Genomic DNA, 23349 nt, shown 5'->3' with positions numbered 1-23349 from the left:
AGGCCAGACAGGACACTCTGGCAGTCACTGAGCGCTGTGCGTGGACTGGCAGAGATAAAAATGGCAGAATGTTTTAGGAGGTGTAGCAAAAGAAATAGAGTCACTAGTGTCACACTGGTTCTTCATTTGGTTAAAGCAGGCACTGGCACTAAATTCTGTCTAGCTGGGAAGGTGTGTAGAAATACAGAATATGGTAATAATACCCAGTGATGTTATCTTGGGTGGTATTTACTGAAATCAGGAAAAAATTGAAAACAAAATGGTTAACAAAAAGAGAACTGATATACAGCATGTGTGCAATCTGCATGTCGGCCTGGTGTCTACTTGGTCACTGCTGAGATAGGTTATGACTCTGGGAATCTGCTTTGTAAGCCAGTAATTGAAATTGGGATGACCCTTGTGACTGCTGTTCTAAACATTCCTGTGTCTGCTGGCTGCTCTTTTAAGCAGAGAAATAAGAACTTCACTTTGGACTTGGATCTTGCCAGGACATTTCCACTTTTATAAAAGAAATGAGGAGGTTTTATGAACACTGGTATAAAGTGGGAGCATTGAATGAGAATGCAGGTGCTGTACAAACCTGTGGATGTTGCTCTTTGACCTTGCAGTCAAAGAACATGGGCACAGAAAAGATCACAGAAGGAGAAACCTTGGGGCCATTGACTATGCGGGACTGGATTTGCTGCCTTTCCTCTCTGTAAGCTGACACTTCTTGTCCCAGCCCTGCGGAGCCTTCCCAGGGTAGCAGGCTGGAGTATGTGTGTGTATTGAACTGACTTTGTTGCCTGCACACAGAGGTGCTGAGGGTGCTGAAGCTCTTGTACCTTTCCTGTTTTGCAGAAGGCATGAGCTGCATGAACAAAGATCATGGCTGTGCCCACATCTGCAGAGAAACGCCCAAAGGAGGAGTTGCCTGTGAATGCCGACCAGGATTTGAGCTGTCCAAGAACCAGAGGAGCTGCATTTGTAGGCAACATTCTGCATATGCTTATGGTTTCCCAAAGTGAACAAATGGTGTTCTGTTTGCGGTGAAATGGGATTTGGTATGTTTTAGCTAATGAGGGATGATACGCCTGAACTGTGTGCATTTGAATTAAACCAGAATTGATGTCTTTTCTGGACACTGTCACACAGGTCAATTAACTGCTGTAGTGTCTGTAGTTTGGGAGTTGTGCCATCATTCATAATGATGGGAAGTTCAGCTCCACGAGACAGCTCTGCACTGTTTCAGTCTCACAGAGTCCTTCAGGACAGGGGCACATTACGAAGGTGTGTTGGATGCTCAGCTGGCGATGGAATTGCACACCGTCCTTCAAAAGTGCTGGAAGTACTTGTGAGAGTGACATGTGTTTTCTTCCCAGTGACATGTAACCACGGGAACGGGGGCTGCCAGCACACGTGTGATGATGCTGATGATGGGCCTGTTTGTGGGTGTCACCCCAAGTACGTCATGCACGTGGATGGGAAAACCTGCCTGGGTCAGTATGCGGTGGAGGGAAGTAGTTTTCTGTCGATGGCCAGCTCGAGGATGGTGTGGTGGTGCTGTGTGTGCATGATTAATGCCCCTCATAAGAGCATGGCTAGAAAATGTGAAGGAATTTAAAATTAGGGAACCTGATAGTGTGTGAGTGAGTTGGTTGGCAATTTATGCTTCCCTATATAAGTAGCTACCTAATACTATTGCAACCTGTAATTATCACTGGTCCCCCCTGAAACACGAGGCCTGTCACTAACCAAAGAAGGTTTCCTCCCCTCTAGGGTATTCTAGGTTCAGTTTCTTCAATAACATGAGTCAGAGAGTGTAACCAAGGAGTACATCTGTTAAAACTGGGACTCTGAAATCAATTAATGTATAATTTTGGCAAGGCAGTTATCCAGTAAAGAAAGTACTTAAGATTGATAAACTCTTCCAGTCTCTGGAAGAGTTTGTTGTCTGTTGATTGAAATCAAATGCTCAGGCATAACTGGCTGGTCGTTGCAATTAACCCACGATAGATGATGACAGTGAGCTCCTCACAGAACAGTTCATGACAGTTCAATTAGTTCTTTCATCTTGTTGCTGTTTGCTACATCTGTAGCACATCTTTTGTTTTGTTAAGAGTACTGAAGCAAACATGACTTGTAAGGAAGCCACAAAAGCAGAGTATTCTCATGGTTTTGACTGAAGGGTCTTCATGATTTTTATTACTGCTTGCGCTTTAAAAATTATTTATTTCTGCCTGGCCAGTTCCGACTGTCTCTGATTCAGCGTGTGATGAAGCTGTTTGAGTGTGTGTGTGTGTGTGTGTTGGATGTCAGATGAGGATTCTGGTCAGGGCACCTTTACTCACTTGCTTTTTTCATGTTCCTTACAGAGAGGGAAGAGGCTGCTGTTGACATTTCTGAGGGAAACACTACAGCAGCAGCTGATGTGGACAAGAGAGTGAAGCGACGGTTGCTTATGGGTAAAAGTGCTGATCCAAAATAATTCTGCTGCTTGTTGAAACTATTTAGATCAAAGAATTGGTGTGGGGCTTTCTTGGTTTTTTTTGTTGTAACCTTCAGCTCTGGGCTGAATTCTGCCTGAGATTATCCACTCCCTCTTAAGGAGATAATATTATTCCATAATGTTCAGACCTCTAAACATATAGCCTTGTTTTCAAAAAGAATGACAGAGGAAGAAAGAAGATGCACTCTGTCTTCCCTTGGAGGTTGAACACAGCGTGCCAATAGTGCATGTGAGATGAGAGACTGGGAGGGAATAAGCCAGTAGAGCTCTCAAAACTTGACAATAAGTAGCATATGCTTGATGCTGCAGAAAACGAGGATAGAGCTAGAAAGAAGACTTCAAAAAGCAGACATAAAAAAATGTTCTTTGCAGCTCTCTCAATCAATACATTCTATGTAAAATTGCATTTGTCCAGCCAGTGAAAAGGTTGTTAGACTGACTGAGGTGATTAGACTGATGACAAGAGGATGAATGCCAAAGAGTGAGTTATTTCTGGTTGGTTGGCTGTGAAGAACTGTGTTTTAGGAGTGTTCACTAGAAAGATTTGGTGAGATTGAGACACAGTTTGCATAGGGGGCAGTGAGAGGAACAAACTTTGGTTGAAATGGCACCTGGGTTACCAGGCTGAGGGGATGCTCAGTGAGGGTGTTATCCACCATGACTGGGAGCACAGGTAATGTGGGAAGGTGAGCTGGGAGGGATTTAAGGAAACTGGTTTAGTAGTGCTGAGTGAAACCAGGTGTTCCATTGGTGGGAAGTGTCAGAGGATCAGCCGGGATTGAGTGCGGGCATAAGGAAACAGACTGACAGTAAGAGATTCATCATCAAGGAGCAGGGATTTGTGTTTAAGACACAAATAGAATACCCAGAAGATGGTATTTTGGTTCCTAGAGTTTCCAAAAAAACCTGGAAATAGCTGAGGCAGGGATTTTGCCAATACATGCGTTTAGCAGTTGCTTGTGTGTTCTAGGCTAAATGTTTGAATAGCAGTGTGCTTGGTACTGTGTCTTGTATCCCACAATGTTTCTTGGTACCATCATAATTTCCCTGAGCAAACCTGAGCTTCGTCTCGTTGGCCAGAAACGTGTGCAGTGAACAACGGCGGCTGCGATCGCACCTGTAAGGACACATCCACCGGCGTCCACTGCAGCTGTCCCGTTGGATTCACGCTCCAGTTTGATGGCAAGACATGCAAAGGTGGGTTTTATACTCCTGGACACGTGTACCAACAACTGTAAAGTGTTACCAAGTCCTGTAAGGTATTAATCTCCTAACAAAGGCAGCCCAGTGTCCAGAGGAAGGCTGGTGTGTGCAATCTGACCAAAGGAAGGACTGCACCGGGGGTAGAGGGTGTGGTTTCCTCCACATCAAGTGTATCATGTGCAGAGATTCTCTTCTGCTCTGCCCTCCGTCTTTCCACTTCCACCTCTTGTGCCTCATTTTTTGGAGGTGAGGTTTGGGAGAGCAAGAACAGCTCTGTGGTCAAGCAGAGGCCAGCAGGTGTGTGGGTACTTACAGGTCTCCAGTCCAATAGCAACAGCCTGCTGTACTACCCACAGCCAGCTGGACATTAGAGCAGTTGGTAAGTAAATATCAGTGTGTAAACAGGGATGTGTTTTATAAATATGCACTGGGCCAAGCACCTCTAATGAGGGCACTGGCAAGGACCAAAGGCATGGTTGGGTTGTATATCATATTGCTTTTCCAGTAATTAGATGTTAAGGCTGTTCTGCTAAGCAAAAATGATGAAATCGCCAGGCCTGAGTCAATTGATATTAGATAAAGGCCTCATTCTACTATTGCCGTGGAAAGGATGGGGTAGCTCAGGAAGTCTCTGAGATTTCTGCAGGGCTTATGAAGAGGAAATGGAGAGAATGTTTAAGACACTAAAACCTCTTAGAGAGCCTTGGAGTCAAAGTGTTTCCAAACAGAACTTAGGGAATGGTCTTTTATGAATGCATTACCCAAATGCAACTGACAGCAATATATTAAATGAGAGCAAATAACACTGTCCTGGGGCTGAATGGGCTGGATCATTCTTAAGAGTTGGATCTGATCTTCCTTACAATTTGTGGTAGTCTCACTAGATTTTGTTTCTGGGCTCCTCTAACCGACTGGACGTGACTCTTTTCTGCATCTGGCACTGGAAGTAGGTTGATTGCTGAAGCTCTGTTTATTTGCTGAAGGCTTTTTTTTCTGTTACAGATATTGATGAATGCCAGTCCAATAATGGAGGCTGTGATCATTTCTGTAAAAACACTGTTGGCAGTTTTGATTGCAGCTGCAGAAAAGGATTTAAATTATTAACAGATGAGAAGTCCTGTCAAGGTATGTGCACTAGAGAGACAATGGTACAACAAAAGTAGGACAAATCAGCGTGGCTTGGACATCTACTACAATGATGAAGTGATAATGGACTCCAGAATAATTTCCATTCCTCAGTTTGGATTTTTTTCTTCTGAAACAGCTGTTGAGTTAATACAGTTGGCTTGATGCTATTGTAGGAGATATGTTCAATGGCACAGTGAGATATTATCTGGAAGGGACAGAGACAGCATCATCTTAAAAAGCTCTCTACGAGGTTAATGCTTCCTCCCGCCTTAATGATCTTAAAATAATTTACAGGGAAAATTAAGCAATGTCTCTCTCTCCGTCTTACTGACTGATTCACCGTTACAGTGAAACTATTTTTTCTTAATAGGATATTTAGTTGCCATGAGCTCATTATTAAGGAAAAAGATATAACATGATCTATGAAATTACAGGTCTGTAGACAGACTGGAATCTCTATTCTCTAAAACATCTTGGAGCATTTGCTCTTGAGGATGACATGGATTTCTCCTGTGAGACCTACAAAGCATATTTGCTTTGCTGTATAGTGGTTTGTATGTATAGATTTATCAATCTTGTTTAAGCTGCTTAAATGCACAAAAAATGTGAAGATCAAAATGGTCTGTGGTTGTGGAAAAGCAACAGGATGAAAAAATGTAAATTCAGTCAGCCAAATGGGGAATTATGCCGTTTCCTAGGCAACCAGCTGACATTAAAGGTGAATTTCAGAAAACAGAACTGACCAAGAGAAAATAATTTTCACCTAGGGTTTTGGTGCTTTCTTGTCCTTTATAAATAGACAAAGAAGGACAACTATTTACATGGGAAAAAAGTTGCTATATAAACATCCGATTTTCAAGATAGCTTGTTTTGGTTTCTTTTAATTAAAACTGTTTACGGATGTATTTTAAAGACATGCATCTCCCTTTTGCCCCTGCCACTTCTGTTACTTTCCCTAGGCTGTTTCAAAAGTGATATCATGATGCATGCCAAAACCCAAGGAAAAAGATTGATGAAAAATCTTAGTGAAGTTGATGCGAACTTTTTTTATGTCTTGCAACATTCTTACCTGGCATGCAAAATGTACTAGCACAGCAATTTTAGGTACTTTTGATGGTATAATGAATGTTCATTCTCAGAGAACACTGTGATTCTCAGCAGGCTTAAATCAGGCACTGTAAATTCATAAAGAGCTCCATTCAGGGAGAAAAAACAAAGGCAATGCTTTCCTTTATAGACTTCTTTTCTACGTAGAGTAATCTTAATGAAATAAGAGTTTTGTCAGCAGTTTTCTTCTCCCATAGAGGAGAAATAATTTGTTTTAAACATAATTGTAAGAATGTAGCATCAGTTTTTGCTCTTGCCAAGAAAAAGCTTGTTTGGCAAACCAAGCGTTCTTCTAAAAACTGTCATTTTGTTATGTTACATTATGTGCTTTGAAAGAATCTGCTTAGTTCACATAAATCTGCACATCTCTGCAGTTGTTGAACTCTGTTGGCTCCTCAGGGCTCCCTGGCCAGCCTGAGAGGTTCTGATGCATCCCTTTAAACCTTGCAGACATTGACGAATGCTCCTTCGAGCGGGCGTGCGACCACACGTGCATCAATCACCCCGGCACCTTCGAGTGCACTTGTAACAAAGGCTATGCCCTGTATGGCTTCACACACTGTGGAGGTGAGTTACACACAGGCCCTGGCACAGAGGGCTGTTCCCACAGGTCTGCTTAGTGTCCCTGCAAGACACAAACTGAAGCAGATGCAGGAGGCCTACGGAGTAAATTTTGCTCCTTGCTGTGATAATGAGACACAGCAAAAGTAGAAACTGATCCTGCTTATTTCTGTCTTTGCTCAAGTGATTTTGCCTTTATACCGTGCATGCAAAAAGGACCTGTAACTATTAGGACAAACTGATGGGTTTTGTACTTGGATCTGAAATCCAGAATTCAATACAATTTTCACATGCAGAAGAGTCATTGACTTCAATGAAAAGTCAGTGGAGTGGGACTTGAAGAACCAGAAGCTCTGAGTGACTCTGAAAATTACAGTTCTGCAGGTTGCTCTTGTGCATGTGTCAGATCCTCATGTGATGTAGGTTGGAATTTAGCTGGTGTAGTACCACTTTAGCCTGGCCAAGATTAATACTCTTAAATTTTTTATGTCTTTCCTACAAGAACGGTTCAAGGAAAGAGAAAGCTGTTCGTAGAACCTTAACATGTGAAAAATTCCCAGAATTGACATGAGGAAACATGAAAAACTGGGACACTAAATTGAATCAAACTTGTTTCATATAAGCTCTAGGCAAGACCTTACTGACTCCAAAGTTTACTTAATTCTGAGTAAGACCTTTTTATTTCTGAGGCAGAATGAGCACAGTTGGAGATGACAATTCAGAAATCTGTGTGCCTGTCCATTCTACCCTCTGTCTCTAGAAATTCTGCAAATAAGGTTACAGGGCTACAACATCACTGTGTTTTATTCTGACGAAGAGGGGAACTTATCTGGATAAGGAATAACACTGTCATGTGCTCTACTTAGTAAAAGAAGGGTTCTGGTTAATTCCTCTGCATTAATTCAATTTCTTTTGGCTACCAGTAAGGAAAAGGAACTGTGATTTTGCTGTTGGCTGTTAATTGGCCTTTTCTTGTCATACCCCTGTGCAGAAGATGTTAATCCCCATACCACAGTGAGTCCCTCATTGACTGGCAATCACAGGCTGGTCAGAGGTGGTAGGGTACTGGGAATACACCTTCTGACCTCTGTGGAAGAAGTCAGTAAGTGCTGGGGATAAGAGGTTGCCATCCTAACAAAAGGTCAATGAAAACCAAAGATTTGGGCTGATTTTGTGGTATCTTAGGCAGCAGTACCAGTTTAAGGTGTTGCCTTCTTTCTCCATTATTCCTCTGCTCATTCCTACCCCTGCTGTCTCAGTTCTGTTAAGAGCATATTTTCCCCCCAAATCAGACTGGTTTTGTAATGTGTTTTGCAGTGTTTTCTAACAAAATGTTCCTTAGAGGGTATCTAGTTTGGGGACAGCAGTGACAAGAACTTACTGCCACTGAGATATATGTATGTGGAAGTAGGTACCCTCAGATGCACAAACTTTATGGGACTTTCAAGAGGTTTCTTGATGGCAGCTTTCTGGGTTTATGTACAATTGCCCTAAAGCTATGGGAGAGAAGTGAAGCCCTCCTCAGCATGGATCCGAGCAGAAAAGACAGAGACCTTTTCATTTACCTTTGTTGAAATTCATGAGATTCCTATTGACCCATTTCTCCAGGCAGTCAAGGTCCCCCTGAATAGTGTCACAACCATCTGGTGTATCAGCCACTCCTCCCAGTTTTGTGTCATCTGTGAACTTGCTGCGGGTGAACTCTTGTCCCACCGTCCAGGTTTAATGAAGAGGATAAATAGTATTGGCCCCAGTGTTGACCCCTGGGATACAGCACTGCTGAATGGTATATTCTGCATCAGCATGCAAGTTTGCACTAGAGGCAGCATGTGTCGTGTTGTCAGTGATTTCTCCTCCTGTTGGCATTTATTGGGTGGGACAAGGCCCCAGAATTGGCCAAGAGAGACAAGGGGGACACAATGGTGGTGTTTGCCCACAGAGCCAAAGTGTTCCACAGCAGTTGTCTCTATCAGAGCCCTTTGGAGGGTTGGTCAGTATGAATCCTGCCCATGTTCTGTCTTTATTTCAAATTGGAAATACTAATTACCCAGACAGAGTGCAATACAGATTTGACTTGATCTGCTTTTCTTAGAGTTAATTCATTATTGTATTGCTGATGCTGGATATTGTTTAATTATGAGCCACCAGTATTTGGTGTATTTTGACATTTATCAAAGGATTTCCATGAAGACAAGCTATTTCAAGGTGGGTGTCCAGGTAGCATTCCTGCAGTCTTTTCAAAACCCTACTGAACAGTATTTGTGTCCACATTCACCTAACAGAGTTAGAGTGCAGAACTTCGGGAAGAGGAACTTTTAAAAAGTATTTTGTCTCTCCTCTGTAGATATTAATGAATGTAGCATCAACAATGGTGGTTGCCAGCAGCTGTGTGTGAACACTCTGGGAGACTATGAATGCCTGTGTCACTCTAACTACAAGCTGCACTGGAACAAAAAGGACTGTGTTGGTAAGGTGTCTAGTCAATACATTTCTACTCCTGATGTGTCTAACGGGCCATATGGTTACAGTCAAATTTGATGGTCTGTCCAGTTAAGTGGTGTGAGTCATTGTTCCCAGTATTCTGCTTTAATTTTTAGCAAGGCATGATGGTAGTGATGTTGAAACTCATAAAAACAAACAGAAAACCAACCCCAAAAACAGGAGATACTTTGAGGGATTTTGATGCTTTCTTTCCTGTGCTTTTATCTAGCTCATTCTTCTATTTCCTTTTGTTCCTCTGCATGAGAAGGTTTTGCTCATGACAAAGGAAATTACTTCTGTGGTGTGACCTTCCAGAGATTTTATTTTGCCTTAATTTTCTGTCTAAACAGCATATTAATTGCATGGGTGCTCTCAGGTACCGGCTATAAAAGCAGCTGCACGCTGATTTATCAGTAGGGTGAAGGGAGATGTTTTAATTCTGTGAGTGTTTGTTTTATCTTATTTAGAGACAAAAGGTGCCTTGTCTGATAATGTGTCACCCAAGGTATTGCTGCACTGCATTAAGAGTGGTGGGAGTGATAGATGCTTTTTGAGCTGCTCTCCGGATGTCCAGGTATTCTCTGGTAAGTCAAAGCTAACGAAATTGAGCATGTGATCCTGGACAGAGTGTAAGAGTGGCCAATCTCCTAACTCTCATGGAAGCCCCTAGAAGTAGTCAATAAACAGATCTTTCCTCTTTCACTGCAGATAATAAAGGGTTGTATCCCTGACAGTGTCCAGGAAAGCCCCTCTTTCCTTGTCTTTTATAACCACTCTACCCTCAGATTCCCTTCTCACGACAAGTCTCTTTTTGAAGCTGGGGAGGACAGGGAAGAATTCTCTGTGCTCCCTGGGCCATTCCTTAATTGGCCCTGAGAGGCACTGGTGAATGGGGCAAAGGCATTCCAGCCCTGCGTGGGGTCTGAGATTTTGCCCACACAGCCCCTCCATCCCACAGGACACGGCATGCGCACTCAGCCGGCGCCTATGGGACAGATGCTGTTTCTCTTCCTGAATCCTTTAAAAGGCTTAGGAAGAGACAAGTTCTAATGTGGAGTATTTCATGAACAACACTGGATGATGATACCAATCAATTTAAAATGTGTTTCATGCTACATGAGTCCTCAGTGTGTGCACTGTGCCTGTGTCTGTACTGTCTGTCTGTCTGTTAGGAGCACAGGATGCCTACACCCTCACCTGTGGCAGGTCCTCTCAGCTTAAGAAAAAACAGCAAAATGCAAATGCTTCCAGCTGGCTGGGTAATCACCACATTTACTGTTACATACTTTGATTTATTTTCATTGATAATTGTGAAACAAAGGTATTTCTGTTGACTTTCTACTTTCCTTCTTCATTATAATCTGTCTCTTTTTTTCTTCCTCATGATTGTAGTTCATGATTGCCGCAGAAAATTCCCCTTATGTGGCTTCATCAGCATCATTCAAACTGAGACTTAAAAATAAAGAAAAAGATCAGTAGTGAAATAAACAGCTAGACTCCTTTTAGTCTTCCAGACAGTATTGACAACATACAACGTGTTTAGGTTGAGCTGTTGGACAGTAAAGTTTAGAAAGCATTTACAGCCATAGACATAAACTACTTTCTGAAATGATGTGGAGTATCTCCTTTGATTTCAGCTCACCCTTATTTGTTTCACCCAGTAGTAGATCTGGTCTTGCTCCCCTTTCTCTCATTTTCTTTTTTCTAATAAAATGCACTACTCTTCATTCTAATTCCAGTTGTGAACCAGCTTCACAGCAAGAGGGTTCTGGCATCTCATTAGGTTTTCTGTGATGATCACTTCATATCAGCACATTTTTTGTTGTCATCATTATGATGTGACATTAGGGTTATCTTAATTTCCTACTCCTTTTTTTAAAAATAATGAGTCGTTGTTTCTTCCTGAAGATGCTTCAGCCATCAAGATAAGCGTAACCTTTAAATTAAATGAAGGAAAATGTAGTTTGAAAAAGACTGAGATGTTTCAAGAAGGTCTGGAGCAGATGATACCAGGTATGGATATAAAAATGCAGGTAAGCAGGTTAGAGCCATAGCTCAGGGGTTAACTGCTTTTCAGATATGAAGTACACCATAAGCAAAGCATAGAGGACTGTAGGCTTTCTGTTCTTCACTGACTTCATGCATCATGCTCCTGCCTGGCCATGATTCTTGCAATGGTTATTTCAGATCCCAGAATCTCCTTGTGGCATCCTTACAGTCTTGCTAGGAAAGCCCTTATCCTTTTTTTTGGTAACACTGCTAATAAATTCTCATTAAAATCAACCATTCTCTTTGTTCTTTTGATTTCTTCCTTTTCTTCCTCTTTTTATCTTTGTGTTCTTTCCTTTCTCACCTGCTGCCTACTGTCTGATGCCTCACTGAAGAATCTCCTGACCTTTTATGCTGACTCTATTGTCCAAGGGTTATTCCTCTTTTCTCTTGTCTTCCTTTCACACTTCAGCAGCCCCAGATGGATGCAGTGAGGTCAGCTCTTCCATCTGTTCCAAAGCAGAAAGTATAGCCTGGGAATTTACAAAGTCAGCAGAAAATGAGGAGGAGTACTTTAAAAAAAAGAAAAAAATTGGGGGAAGGATTCATTAAACAATGTGATGGATCAGTGTGTCTGATTGTTTGTCCTTAGCAGAGTAACAGCGAGAAACTGCGCTGAACGCTCAGTGTCAAGTTATGTAGTCCAGAACCAGAGCTTATTCTGGGTGTTTCCTTTAACTAAACCTTATTTCCTCATTGAAACCATGAATATGGTCATGATTCTGTGCACCAGCTGAGAGACTGGCCAAACTGTTTGTTTACCGGCACATGGAGGTGATTGTTTGCTCCTCTTTAAATCTTCATGATGACACCTGTGCTGAGCACCGGTGAATGTTCAACAACAGAGCTGGCCTAGCTTTTGCTTCCTTTAATTTTGTTCACACAGAGAGACAAAATTCAGTAATGGAGAGCTTCCACTATGTAAACCTAACGTGCAGCTCTGGCAAGAAAGCTCATGGAGCCCTCAGTAGACTGACAGCGACTAGAGAGATTTTTATCACTGCAGACTTTGAGCTTGAAACAAGCCGGAAGGAGGTGACAGGTTGGTTGGAAAATAATTCCAGGTGCGGTTTGAAGCTTCTTGCCGTTTGCTTCTTAATTTCTGTATTTTTCCCTTCTGCCTGCATGCACAATGATGATAAAAAGTATCTCCTGTTTTGAAAATTAATGTTACTGCTTCAGAAAGAGTGAGGGATGGGGATAGCTTCAAAGAGCTGCCCTGTGTATTTGTCCTTACAGATTCCAGACTTGTTCCCAGACATCGCTTTCTCAGTGATTTGAGTTGGTTGGTGTTTTGAACTGGGTGGGGTTTTGTGCATGGTCACTTACAGCAGCTTTCACCCCTGATGCTTTTCAGACACGTGTGACGTGCGCTGTGCCCGGAAGAAGACGGAAAAGAGGTTCCGTAAAACCATCCGAACCTTACGGAAGACGGTCAGCAGGGACCAGTTCCGCATCCGCGTCTCTGGCATGGACCACGAGGTGGCCAGGAAGGCTCTCAAGCCATCGGAGCCACAGCAGTCCTGTGGTGTGGGACAGGTGCATCCAGGGAGCAGATGTGGTGAGTTAGGTGGGGATTGGGAATGAAGCATCTTGTGTGTTTCGCTGCTTTGCTCAGGCCTGGCGAGCTCAGAGGTGGAAGTCCCGGGAATAACATCAAGCACAATGGCCTTGACTTCACCAGTGTTGCTTTTAAGACTACATTTAATATTCAGTGTAATGCTGTGTTCCTGAGCTTGTGCACATCTCACTTCTCCCTTGTCCCAAGGAAAGGCTGCTCAGAATTCGATACAGTCACATCCACTTCGCTGACTTAAGCTCAGAGTCCCAGAGAATCTTCACGACAGAGTTATAAATTCATGGAGAGCAGGGGGTTTATAGGCCAGCACTGAGAAAAGTCTTAATTATCATGGCACTGGAGGGCACCACCATAATGCAGTCCATAGTAAATGCTTCCAAAGCACAAAAGTTAAGGAGAGGGGTCAGATGTTACATCTTAACAGGGGCCTAACAACCATGACGGCTAATTCAGGCTGCATGGGGTAGGCAGCGTGTAGGTGGATTGTGAATCAGCGAGCCCTTAAAATGCCTGTCACATTGAATTAGTATGTCTTCCAGCAGCAGCATTTGGCCTAAGAACAGATTTTCCAATCCAGTTTTGCTAACTCTAGAAAAACTTGGATTTGTAGAACAGAAAAATTGTTTAAAACATCTGTGCGAGCAAGCAGGGAATTACTTAGGAAATATCGGAAAAAGCTCTAAGGTTTCTTTTTTTTTTTCTTGGAACATTGCAATAAGTCTGAAAAACTTTGGAAAGTTCACCAAGATGAGTTTACAAGGATGTGTTCAAGCTTTTTTTTTGGATGCTAGAGGAAGGCTTTGAAAAAATATGTCTCAGTCCAGTTGTACACAGCACAGTATGACTCTGAAGATGTTTGTGATTTCATCTGGAAAAAAACAGCAATGAGTAAGCTAAAAATGTTGCAGGTGGAGAAGGCAATTTGAATTACAATTAGAAACTGGAACAGTGAAGAAACACAATTTTTTTTAATGTAGCTGCAGAACCTGTTTAATGTCGCAGCACAAATGAAAAGCATACCTGGCATTTCTGTGCTAGTTCAAGAGAGGAAGGGGGCTTTTGGGAGAATGCCTGCCTGGAAAACTCTCTGGTGTGGTGATCATAAACAACCTGTCCATGGTTAAAACAGAGTCACTGAGCATATGAAGACAAAGGTTTTGAAGAACAATTTGTAGAAGTCAGGCCTCTTCTGTTGTTGAATTAGTGCCACAGTTTATTCTGGACATCCTGACAGGTGCTGCTGTGAGCAGTGGAATGACCCTGTGTGTCTCATGCCTTATGGTTTGATTTGCTCATGCCCACCAAGGTGCAACCAGTAAATGAACCTTCCTTTCTTCAGCTGAGTTATTCAGACCATATCCTTGTGCAGATTTGCTGTGATCAAACAGGCGGTGGAACTTGCACCGCAGTCTTTCACTTGCAGGGGTGTTAAGAAGGTCTCTCTCCTTGTACTTGTTCCCTGCTTATTTACATTAAATGCACAGAAAATCAGTATCTTTGAAAGCTCTCTGCATCACTTGTCAGGCTGCTGGGAGCTGGGCAGACAGCTCACGAGCTGCTGAGAGGACATAAAAGTACACACAGAGGCAGCGTTGTTACGTACGGCTCATTTCCTTAGAAAAAGCTGATTGTCCCAGGGTGAATGGTTAAGGTAAGACTGGGGGGCTGGTGCTGCTGCTTGGACTGCCAGTCAGATGGAGCTAAGAAATAGACTGGGGAGAAGAGAATGGAGTGGGAACAGTGAGAAAAAAGGCAAGAAGCTAGCTCAGGGATGAGTGGGAGAGAGTGTTTTGGGTTTTTTCCTTTGTTTTGATCTGATTGTTTTGCAGAGCTGCTTGGGAAATTCTGGACAGGATTGGGGCTCAGCTTACCTAGATATGCTAGTGGTTCTAGGGAGAAAGTGACTCCACAGCAAGAGATACTGCTCAGCAGATGGATTTGGTGCAGGTGGTAGAAGTGGTCTCTGGACAGCAAAGGGACTTTGCTCAGTCTGGCCAGAGGAGTAGGAAGCAGTGAAGGAACAAAGTAAATCAAAGGGACTTACATGTTGTCTTTGATGCAGTTACTGAGTGAAATGCAGGTTTTAGTTTATTGTTTTCAGATACTTGGAATATGGCTAGGTTAGATACAGTTTCATTTATTCAGTGAGTCTTGTGCTGGTCCTCTTCCTGTGGTAGAATTCTCCTGGCAAGCACTGTCTGAAATGTTATTTATGTTTGAGCAGTGTCAGAGGGAAAGCTCAGCTCCTGCTCTGACAGCTTTTGTGCTGGGTAACTGGTCTGCAGTCGCAGCAGCAAGCTAAATTTCATTTGGTTTCACACTTCTGGTGAGGTAGTTCTATCCCTGACTTTCCTGTCTTAACTCCCACTGTCTTGAGTGGGGCACAGCACAGAAGAAAAGCTTTAGAAAGGCACCAAGAACAAATTAGATGTGGTTTCCAGGGTATTTTATAATTCTTAATATGCTGGATGATTGCACGTGTGTGTCTGCAGTTCTTTAAAGAGCTGTTGGTGGTAAAAGGGAATTCACTGCTGATTCCATGGGATAGTGTAGTTTATTTAAAGTTTGCTGTTTGATGTACAGTTCTGTTTGGGATTTCCTGGTGCTTTAGAGGTTCAAGTGTTGCATTTTTCTGCCTTGTTATGTGTGAGCTGTGTATCAATGATAAGCTCATTCAGCATTGGCTCATGTTGGTTAATTCCATGAAGTCCTGTGTATGGCTTCCAAGGAGCAGCCAGTGATAGGTCCATAATAATGGATGTCACATGAAATGCATGCAAAGCAAAAAGGGAACTTTCATCAACCTTCCCAGAGAACTGGATTCTCTTAACAGAAGTATGATCTTCCTGCATTGAAGTAGATCTTAAGGTAACAAACATACATTTTGGAATGTCAGTGTGTCAAGGCTGCATATGAACCCTCTGAGGATGCTGGAAATGCTACATGCTTCCTTGAGAGGAGATTTGTCTTGAGGAGAATGCAGTTTCACTCACTAGTCTGGCTACAAGTGTTCTTTCTCCAGTATGAGCTTGAATTCAGAGAGATTTAACAGCCAAAGACCAACCATTTAAATACTACCAATTCCTTTCCAGAAACTGATTTACCAGAAACCTCCATATTGAAATAAAATAAGTCCAAGCAACAAGCAATTTAGCTGCTTTTCCATTGATTAAAACTGTCATATCTTGATGACATCCCACGGAGTCAAAAGCACACCTTGCCTGTTCCATTTGATATTTTTTTTGGTGTTGGACACACCAATACTTTCAGAGGAGGAAGGAGGCAACGAGAATTACCATTTCCTGAAATGGATGCAAAAAAAGGACATGAGGGCATTTCTTTGCTCCACAGTAGTTGCAAGTGGATTCACCCAAAGAGCTGTAACTTCAGAGAACAGCAGGCATGAGCAGCACAGGCACTGCTCTGATGTAAATGATGAGCAGCTTCATCTTGTGTGGGAGGTGTCAGCGCATTTCATTGCTCAGCATTCACCAGTTTTGTCTCCTTAGCTGAGAGGGTGCAAATACCATATAAACATTTCATCCAAAATGAGTAACCACATCTCAAAAGTTTGCATGTGGTATGATACAGGCATTAGGAAAGTATGACGAGATCTAAAAGGAAAAGCAAAGAGCTGCCTGCCCTTGCAGTTGTTATAATTAATAGTTCTTACACAATGGTTGTTGGTTTTTTTTACAGTTTTATGAAAATCCAAGAAGAAGAAATGAATTATCAAATGGGGGGAAAGGGTGCTGTTTTTCCTGCTAACCTGCTAGCCCTGGCAATCATAGATTCAAGATAAATCCTTAGAATGCGTAACCATCTCATGTGACCTAAATGTGTGACCCACTAAGACACAATAACTTAAAGGATGCCGCTTCAGAATCAATTTGCATCACTTGTTGGTGATTTTCCTTATAAAGTCAAGGCATCATTCTTAAGAAAATGGTGAATTGGTGGATCATGACCTCCTTTATGAGGTTCATCTTCTCAGCCCCTGAGATACTACAGCATTTGTCTATAAGAGCAAATGCTCAAAGGCTAATGTGTTGAAAAGATGGGAAGAGCCTTTAAATGTCTTTGTAACTGTTAATCCTGGTTCCCTGTGGGCCCCTCTCTTTCCCCCCCACCCCCCTTTTCTTCTTCTTTTTGCATCAGAAAAGCTTTCACTTTTTTTTTTTCCTTTAAAACATCTGCATGAGACTCAAGACCAGGTTTTTAATGGGTATTGAAGATAAACAAAGGCAGTGGCTGCAGAAATGAAGTCTACTAGAGGCAATTGGTTCTTTTGTTCATTTGGAGAAAAACAATCAAGTTTCTGAAAAAAAGAGCAAAGCCAGCCCGTGGAATTGTGATTTAATGTCATTATTTGCAAATCTTCATATCTGGTTTTGACTGGGTATTTCCCACATGTCAGGAGGGAGCATGCAGTTTCTAGTTTTGCAAAAATGAAGCTCATAAACTTCTGTATTTGTTTTATTTAAGCAAATATCTGGAAAAGTTGAACTTCTTAGAGGTGTTTCTTGTGGATTTTTGGTTTTTGTTAATTTTGTTGGGCTTTTCTTAAGAGAAGGATCATCCTAATTTTATGCACAGTCCTATGGAGTTCTGTGGGATGATTTCTGTGTTGGAATAACGTCCCTATTATTAATGTTACTGTAATTGAATCCAACACTGTTTGTTATGCTAAATTGGGCCCCTGTGAATGCTGTGAGCTTCTAAACAAGTTTTCCTCATTACCCCAGCTCTGTGCTCCAGTGGGGCTGGATGAGAGGCCTGTGTTTGAAACACTTCTAGGTGGACGATGAGGAGGAACTGGGAGCAACTTACAGGGAACGTGTTTGTGGATTGAATTATCTGGACACTTGTACCACTCTGAAAAGCTTGGTTTGATGTAGTCACATGAATATATCATGAGCTTGAGGCATTAAAACTTGGACATGGCATGGAGTAATTCTAATATTTGCATTGAATATTGAGTATTTCTTAGACTGTAAATGGTAAGATCTGTATGTGGGTGTGCTGATCTTGTACTCTTTTCTCAAATGCACATAGGATCAATTAAAGCCTGAAGTGCTTGGTGTGTCTCAGAAGTCAGAGCTTTTTTCAGCTGGTTTTGAACACCCTGTTACGGTGGTGCAGTGGTGGTAGCTAGTCAACCTTTTTTCTTTCTGTTGTTGCCACCTCTTAGGAAAATCAAAAGGAAACACTTGACTCAAATGGTTCAGATTTAATGGAAAAATTTTCCTTTGGCCCAGATTTAGGATCTCAGTGATATTTGAGGAGGTTTTTATAAGTTTACTTTCTCAATTCAAATTTTCAAATATTAGGCACTTTGCTAAATAATCTGGGAAGATTTAGATTAACTCAAGTTGTATTCCACAGGGAGCTCCACAATTTTCACAACATGTGGTTTCAAGGCAAGTAAGATGCAGATGGTAAAGCTGTCAAGAGAGATCTGATGGGATAAGTTCTCACATCAACATTTCCACATAAGTTGTGGGTTTGATTCCTGCCCAGGGCAGGTTTCCTTTGAACTCTGATAGATGTCCTGCTGTTCTGCTGGACTTTGAGCAAGTTTAGGAAAACTGAAGTACAGTTTTAAGATTGAATTTGTATGGTCAGCGTTTCTGTTCAAAATGCAGAACAGAGACACCCCTTCTCCCAAATGTAAAAAAACCAAAAGCCCAAACCACCCCAAATTTGACATGTGATTAAAATGAATGGAAAAAGGCAGGCTGAGGGGAGAGAGCAGAGAGCAGCTATTTCCTAGCAAGGCCACTCAGAGCATTGAGTTCCCATAGAGCCATGGAGTATTATGAGGGAAGGAGATGTACTCAGGTCTTTCCATTTCTCCTAGGGTTCTAAAGTCAGTAGCCACTTCTCAGAATCACCTTTCCTAACCCTGAATTGTCTTTCCTTGTCGTGGAATTGTAAATAGTGCTCTTTCCTTACCTTATTAGGAATGCTGCAATGAAAGCCTGAATTCATTCATGTTTGTGGAAGTGCACAAAGTGTACAGAGATGAGTGTTCTGTAGGAATGTTTATAAAATGGAGAAAGGCTTGAAAAGTGTGGGAGCAAATGAATGTGTGTCCTTATGAGGGCAGAAGTGATGTGTGGTGGAAAAAGTTAGAACCAGGAGCTAGGACTTCCTCACAAGCTTTCATTGATAAGCTACAGAGCATGGCTTAACCTGCTGCATTTTATTTTTAAGCTAAGGAGGAACACTCACCTATTCCTCTCAGTGTATCAGCCATAAACAAAACTCTTCATCATTGATCATGACCGGTAGTTAATGCCCTGCTTGTTGTTAGTCACATATCCTGAAATGAAGCCAAGGCCAATTTAACTTCCTAACAAAACAGCTATTCACTGAGTGATTTATTGGAGCTATAAACTAAAACTAACAGTTTATTATTGTAACAGGTCTTAAAAGGACAGAATTTTTCAGCACAGCTGAACAACTGCAACAGTGTTTTGTGCCTTTCCAGAGCAGGGTAATTATTAAATACCGGCACTGAAGCCAGTTCTTTTGTGAAAAGTTTGAAAACCAGAACTTTTCAAAGATACTCATGAATATTGCTGGGCTTGCTAGATAATATTGAGGTGCGTGTTTAAGTAAAATGAGTCAGATTGAGTTAGTGCTGTCTATGCACCATACAGAACACAGCAGGCCAGTGCACAGGTAATCATTATCCAAGATCCGGCATCAGAGGAATGGCCAGAATATTTCTGCTTTAAAAGCCTTTGAGGCATAATGTTTAGTTTACTGAATTTGCACAATTACTTGTTGCACTTGAGGTTTTCACACAATCCAGTAATGCTAATAGTTATGAAATATGAATATTCAATAATATTAAGATTAAAGCACTCACAGAAATCTGGAAGTACATTTTTGGCATTTTAGGTTCACTACTGAATTATTTCATTTGGGAGGAGTTCAAGAGCTCTCTAGCTAGAAGGAGGAGATAATCACTACATAATTGCACTGTACAGATGAGCAGAGAGCATTGGACAGGCTGAGGGTCCAGGGTGGCCTTGCAATGAAGTGTGAAATCCATTCCAGCCCCCAGAAGAGCTCACTAGCACCGAAGGTTATCAGTGTCTGTTTACAGTGCACATGGGAGGTTTTAAGCTCTAGCTGTTGCCAGCATTCAGTTCTGGACCCCTGGTTGCAGCTGCTCCAGTAAAGGAGAGCAGTTTCACCATGGGGTTTCAGGTCCTGCGCAGGCTCACCAACACACCTTCATCTATGATGTGTGCTCTTCCTCCTCTAGATCAGTGCTCCCCAGGGGAATATTCTCCTGATGGCTTCAAGCCCTGTCTGCCATGTCCCCTTGGAACATATCAGCCTGAAGCTGGGAGAGTATCCTGCTTTCCCTGTGGAGGAGGTCTAACAACAAGGCATAGCGGGGCATCCTTGTTTCAGGACTGTGAGACCAAAGGTAAGGCCAAGATGTACCTGATGAACTGCATTAATCCAAGGCAAAAATAAGTGCTGCTGCTCAAGTGGGGCATTCAGAGAAGGTTCTTTCTCCTTCTGAGGGTCAGTCCTTCCAGGAGTCTCATAGCTGGTTGGCCTGGCCTGGCTGCAAGGAAATTCAGTGAAGCCTCAATTCTTTCTAAGACTGATTACCAAAAGCATGGGTAAAAGGAAATTACTTAATAGAAATCACTAGAGGACAAAGTCTTAACAGAAAATCCTACTGCTGCAGTGCAGAAATAAGGGATAGAAATAAGGTCCTGATGCAAACATTTGGTAGTGGTTTGGATTAAGAGTTCTTTCTAGTTTCAGTTAAGATATGTTTACTATTGAGAATTGCAGCATATTATAAGAATTTTGCAGTATCATTGAAGAATTAATATTAATGGTAGTAGTGTGATATCTAATAGTTTCCTTCAGTGTAGGATTGCTGAATCCACAAATACTGTTTTTTCATACTTAATTTTGCAAAACCGAAGTACTAAAAAACGATGTTAAAACTCTGGATCAAGATAAGAGGAACTGATTTCAGTTTTATTTAACATAAACAAAACCAAGTCTACAAATGAGGTTCAGTTTTCAAATTGGAGTGGAGATTAAAGGGATTCTTTCTATTAACTGGAATGAAGAGCTCAGGAATTTGCACGTGGAAGAGGCCACATGAGACATGGAATCACAGATGCAAGAACTATTTGGAGCTTATCTGAAGCATTTGGATTGGGGCAGCATGTAGGGAAGGACTCCTGGCTGAGCTAGCTTCCAAAACTCAGCAAGAATTATTTGGGAGTAAGCAGAGCTTAAAAGGAATAGAAAAAAAAAGGGACTGTGCAGCACAGAATACTACATTTGATAGATCTTTTCAACTTGTACAAAATGACTTGATAAACTGAAATTGTTTTGTTACCCTCATAGTTTATTAATATGGTTTTATTGCTGCTTTCACATACAACCACTCTGTAGTGCTGCATTTGGGAATTTTGAACCTGCGCAAGATGACCTGATGAACTAAAATTTGCTTAATTACTCAGTTTCTGAGATTACACTAGGTCTTATACAAATGTATAAAAGCATATTCTAGTATGCTACTGTCTCTTTTTTAACCATGATGCATATTTAATTACTGTCCAGTTCAGTGTTCTCCTGGCCATTTTTACAACACCACAACTCACCGATGTATTCGCTGCGCAATTGGGACATACCAGCCTGAGTTTGGACAAAATTACTGCATTTCCTGCCCTGGAAACACCACTACTGATTTCGATGGGTCAACAAACATAACACAGTGCAAAAGTAAGTACAGCAAGATGGCTTTGATGCTCTCTTACAAATAAAAAGACTGGGCCGTTAATGTTTGGAGTGGCCCTAAGGGCAAAACTTAGCTTTGCTCCAGGGAGCTGGAGAGAAGGCAGAGGTGTTGCTCCTCTTTTGCTGCCTGCCTGCATCTCACCCCACATGGCTCACTGAGGTCTGTGAGAGACTGTTTCTGCAGACTGCTTCCATCATCCTTGTCAAGGTAAGGGATGACTGTGTTTTGCTGGTTGGTGCTGGGTTGCTCGGGGTTTTGCTATTAAGTGTTTTCTCCCTTGATATAGCAGAGTTTGTGTTCTCAGCACCCTGATTTTTTCCCTCCTATTAAGAGGAATGGAAGCTGGCTCACACAACTTAATAGCTGTAGTAACCATTTCTTCTTAATAACAACCTTTGAAAGAGGCAATTACAAAGGGAGCCACTGTTCTGGACTTATGGTAGCTGTGGTGTGGGAAGCTGAGGGTAAATTAAAGAGGGAGAATGGAGAGCAGAGATGTGACTGCTCACAACCACCTCTGGAGTCCCTATATACACACAGATGTATGTAAACACACCTACACAGAAATGTGAGAGGCTGGCAAAGAGAACTGTACCTGCAGCAGATGCAAAAAGGAAAAAGAGTGTCTGTCACCCGCGCAGCTGACAGTGGCTGCAGGAGAGCTCTAGGGTCACCTCTCTTTGCCTTGTCCTGCATACTGTGTTCCTTTTCCAGACAGGCAGTGTGGAGGGGAACTGGGAGATTACACTGGATATATTGAATCACCCAACTATCCTGGGGACTACCCTGCAAACACGGAGTGCACTTGGAATATCAACCCACCACCGAAGCGCCGCATCCTGATTGTGGTTCCAGAAATATTCCTGCCCATAGAAGATGAGTGTGGAGACTACCTGGTGATGAGAAAAAGCTGTGAGTCTGAAATATTCACTGAGGCATATCTCAGTGGGCAGCACAGGGCTCTCACAGGCATTGCTGCTTGCAGAAACTGAATGTAGCCTGGTCTCTACCTAAGAGCAGAAATGTCCTTAAGTGTCAAATGGAGAAGTCCTATTCATCAATGCTGCTCCATAGTTTTTGGTGAAACAAGGGTGCAAGGCTATGATGTGTCATGTGTTAAGAAGGGGTAGGTGGTTCATGCATTTATGCTAAGCAGTTCTAGCCTGGGTTAGGAAAGAGGAAATGCTTGCTAATCCTTACAAGAGCCTGATGTGTGGATAAACAGCCTCAGCTTCTGGTATAGGCACGTCCTTCAAACAGCAGACTGTTTTTTTTAGGAAAAAGGAAAATATTCCCTCACCAAGAAGTCCCTTGTTCATGGCCTGCCATCCACTGATGGCCTGCCACATTTTGAGGAGTTTTCTTAACACCAACAAGCATTTTTGTGATGGTAGTTCAACCTATTTTCTAACAGCTCATTAGTATGAAGCGTTGTCACCCAACTGCCTATCGTGTGTTTTCTTTGAAAGCTTCTTCCAACTCGGTGACCACATATGAGACCTGCCAGACCTACGAGCGCCCCATAGCTTTCACTTCCAGGTCTAAGAAGCTGTGGATCCAGTTCAAGTCGAATGAAGGGAACAGTGCCAAAGGATTCCAAGTTCCTTATGTAACCTATGACGGTAAGCGGGTGAGAGCAGCTGGGCTGATGCGGGCTAGTGCAGCCGCAGCAGTGCAGAGCTCCCCTCCCTGAGCAGCAGGGCAGCCCAGCGCTCCCAGCGGTGCCACTAGGAGCTGCTTCCAGTAGCTGTTTCATTTAAACCCAATTTAAGGAATTCTGCAGTGCACTGCAGCCTTTTAAGTGCCACCGTGCTTCCAGTCTTCCACAGACCTAAACAAAGAACTGGAGTTCTGGGCTCTGGCCTGCAAATTGCAGAGCTCAGAGCTAAAAATCTAATTTTTATGCACTTCTGTGCCTTTCCAGTTGCTTCAGGTGGTCCCAGTTAGGAATTAGGCAGAGCC

At 42.4% G+C, this 23349-nt stretch overlaps 1 protein-coding gene across 1 annotated transcript in view; it reads left to right on the top strand.

Annotated features, from left to right (window-relative positions):
• SCUBE2 (signal peptide, CUB domain and EGF like domain containing 2) overlaps nt 1-23349 on the top strand; it is a 39628-nt gene that overhangs the window by 11389 nt on the left and 4890 nt on the right. Inside the window, exons 5-20 of the mRNA XM_039552945.1 lie at nt 841-966; nt 1362-1478; nt 2355-2444; nt 3569-3685; nt 4694-4816; nt 6377-6493; nt 8832-8954; nt 9436-9552; nt 10141-10227; nt 10877-10981; nt 11904-12059; nt 12375-12578; nt 19876-20043; nt 21210-21371; nt 22102-22299; nt 22857-23009. Coding sequence (XP_039408879.1) covers nt 841-966; nt 1362-1478; nt 2355-2444; nt 3569-3685; nt 4694-4816; nt 6377-6493; nt 8832-8954; nt 9436-9552; nt 10141-10227; nt 10877-10981; nt 11904-12059; nt 12375-12578; nt 19876-20043; nt 21210-21371; nt 22102-22299; nt 22857-23009 — 2163 coding nt within the window. The remainder of the gene's footprint in view (nt 1-840; nt 967-1361; nt 1479-2354; nt 2445-3568; nt 3686-4693; nt 4817-6376; nt 6494-8831; nt 8955-9435; nt 9553-10140; nt 10228-10876; nt 10982-11903; nt 12060-12374; nt 12579-19875; nt 20044-21209; nt 21372-22101; nt 22300-22856; nt 23010-23349) is intronic.

The sequence above is a fragment of the Corvus cornix genome, chromosome 5, assembly GCF_000738735.6.
Source record: "Corvus cornix cornix isolate S_Up_H32 chromosome 5, ASM73873v5, whole genome shotgun sequence".
Taxonomy (NCBI): domain Eukaryota; kingdom Metazoa; phylum Chordata; class Aves; order Passeriformes; family Corvidae; genus Corvus; species Corvus cornix.
Note: the sequence above shows the minus strand (reverse complement) of the source record. Positions and strands in the feature narration are given on the sequence as shown.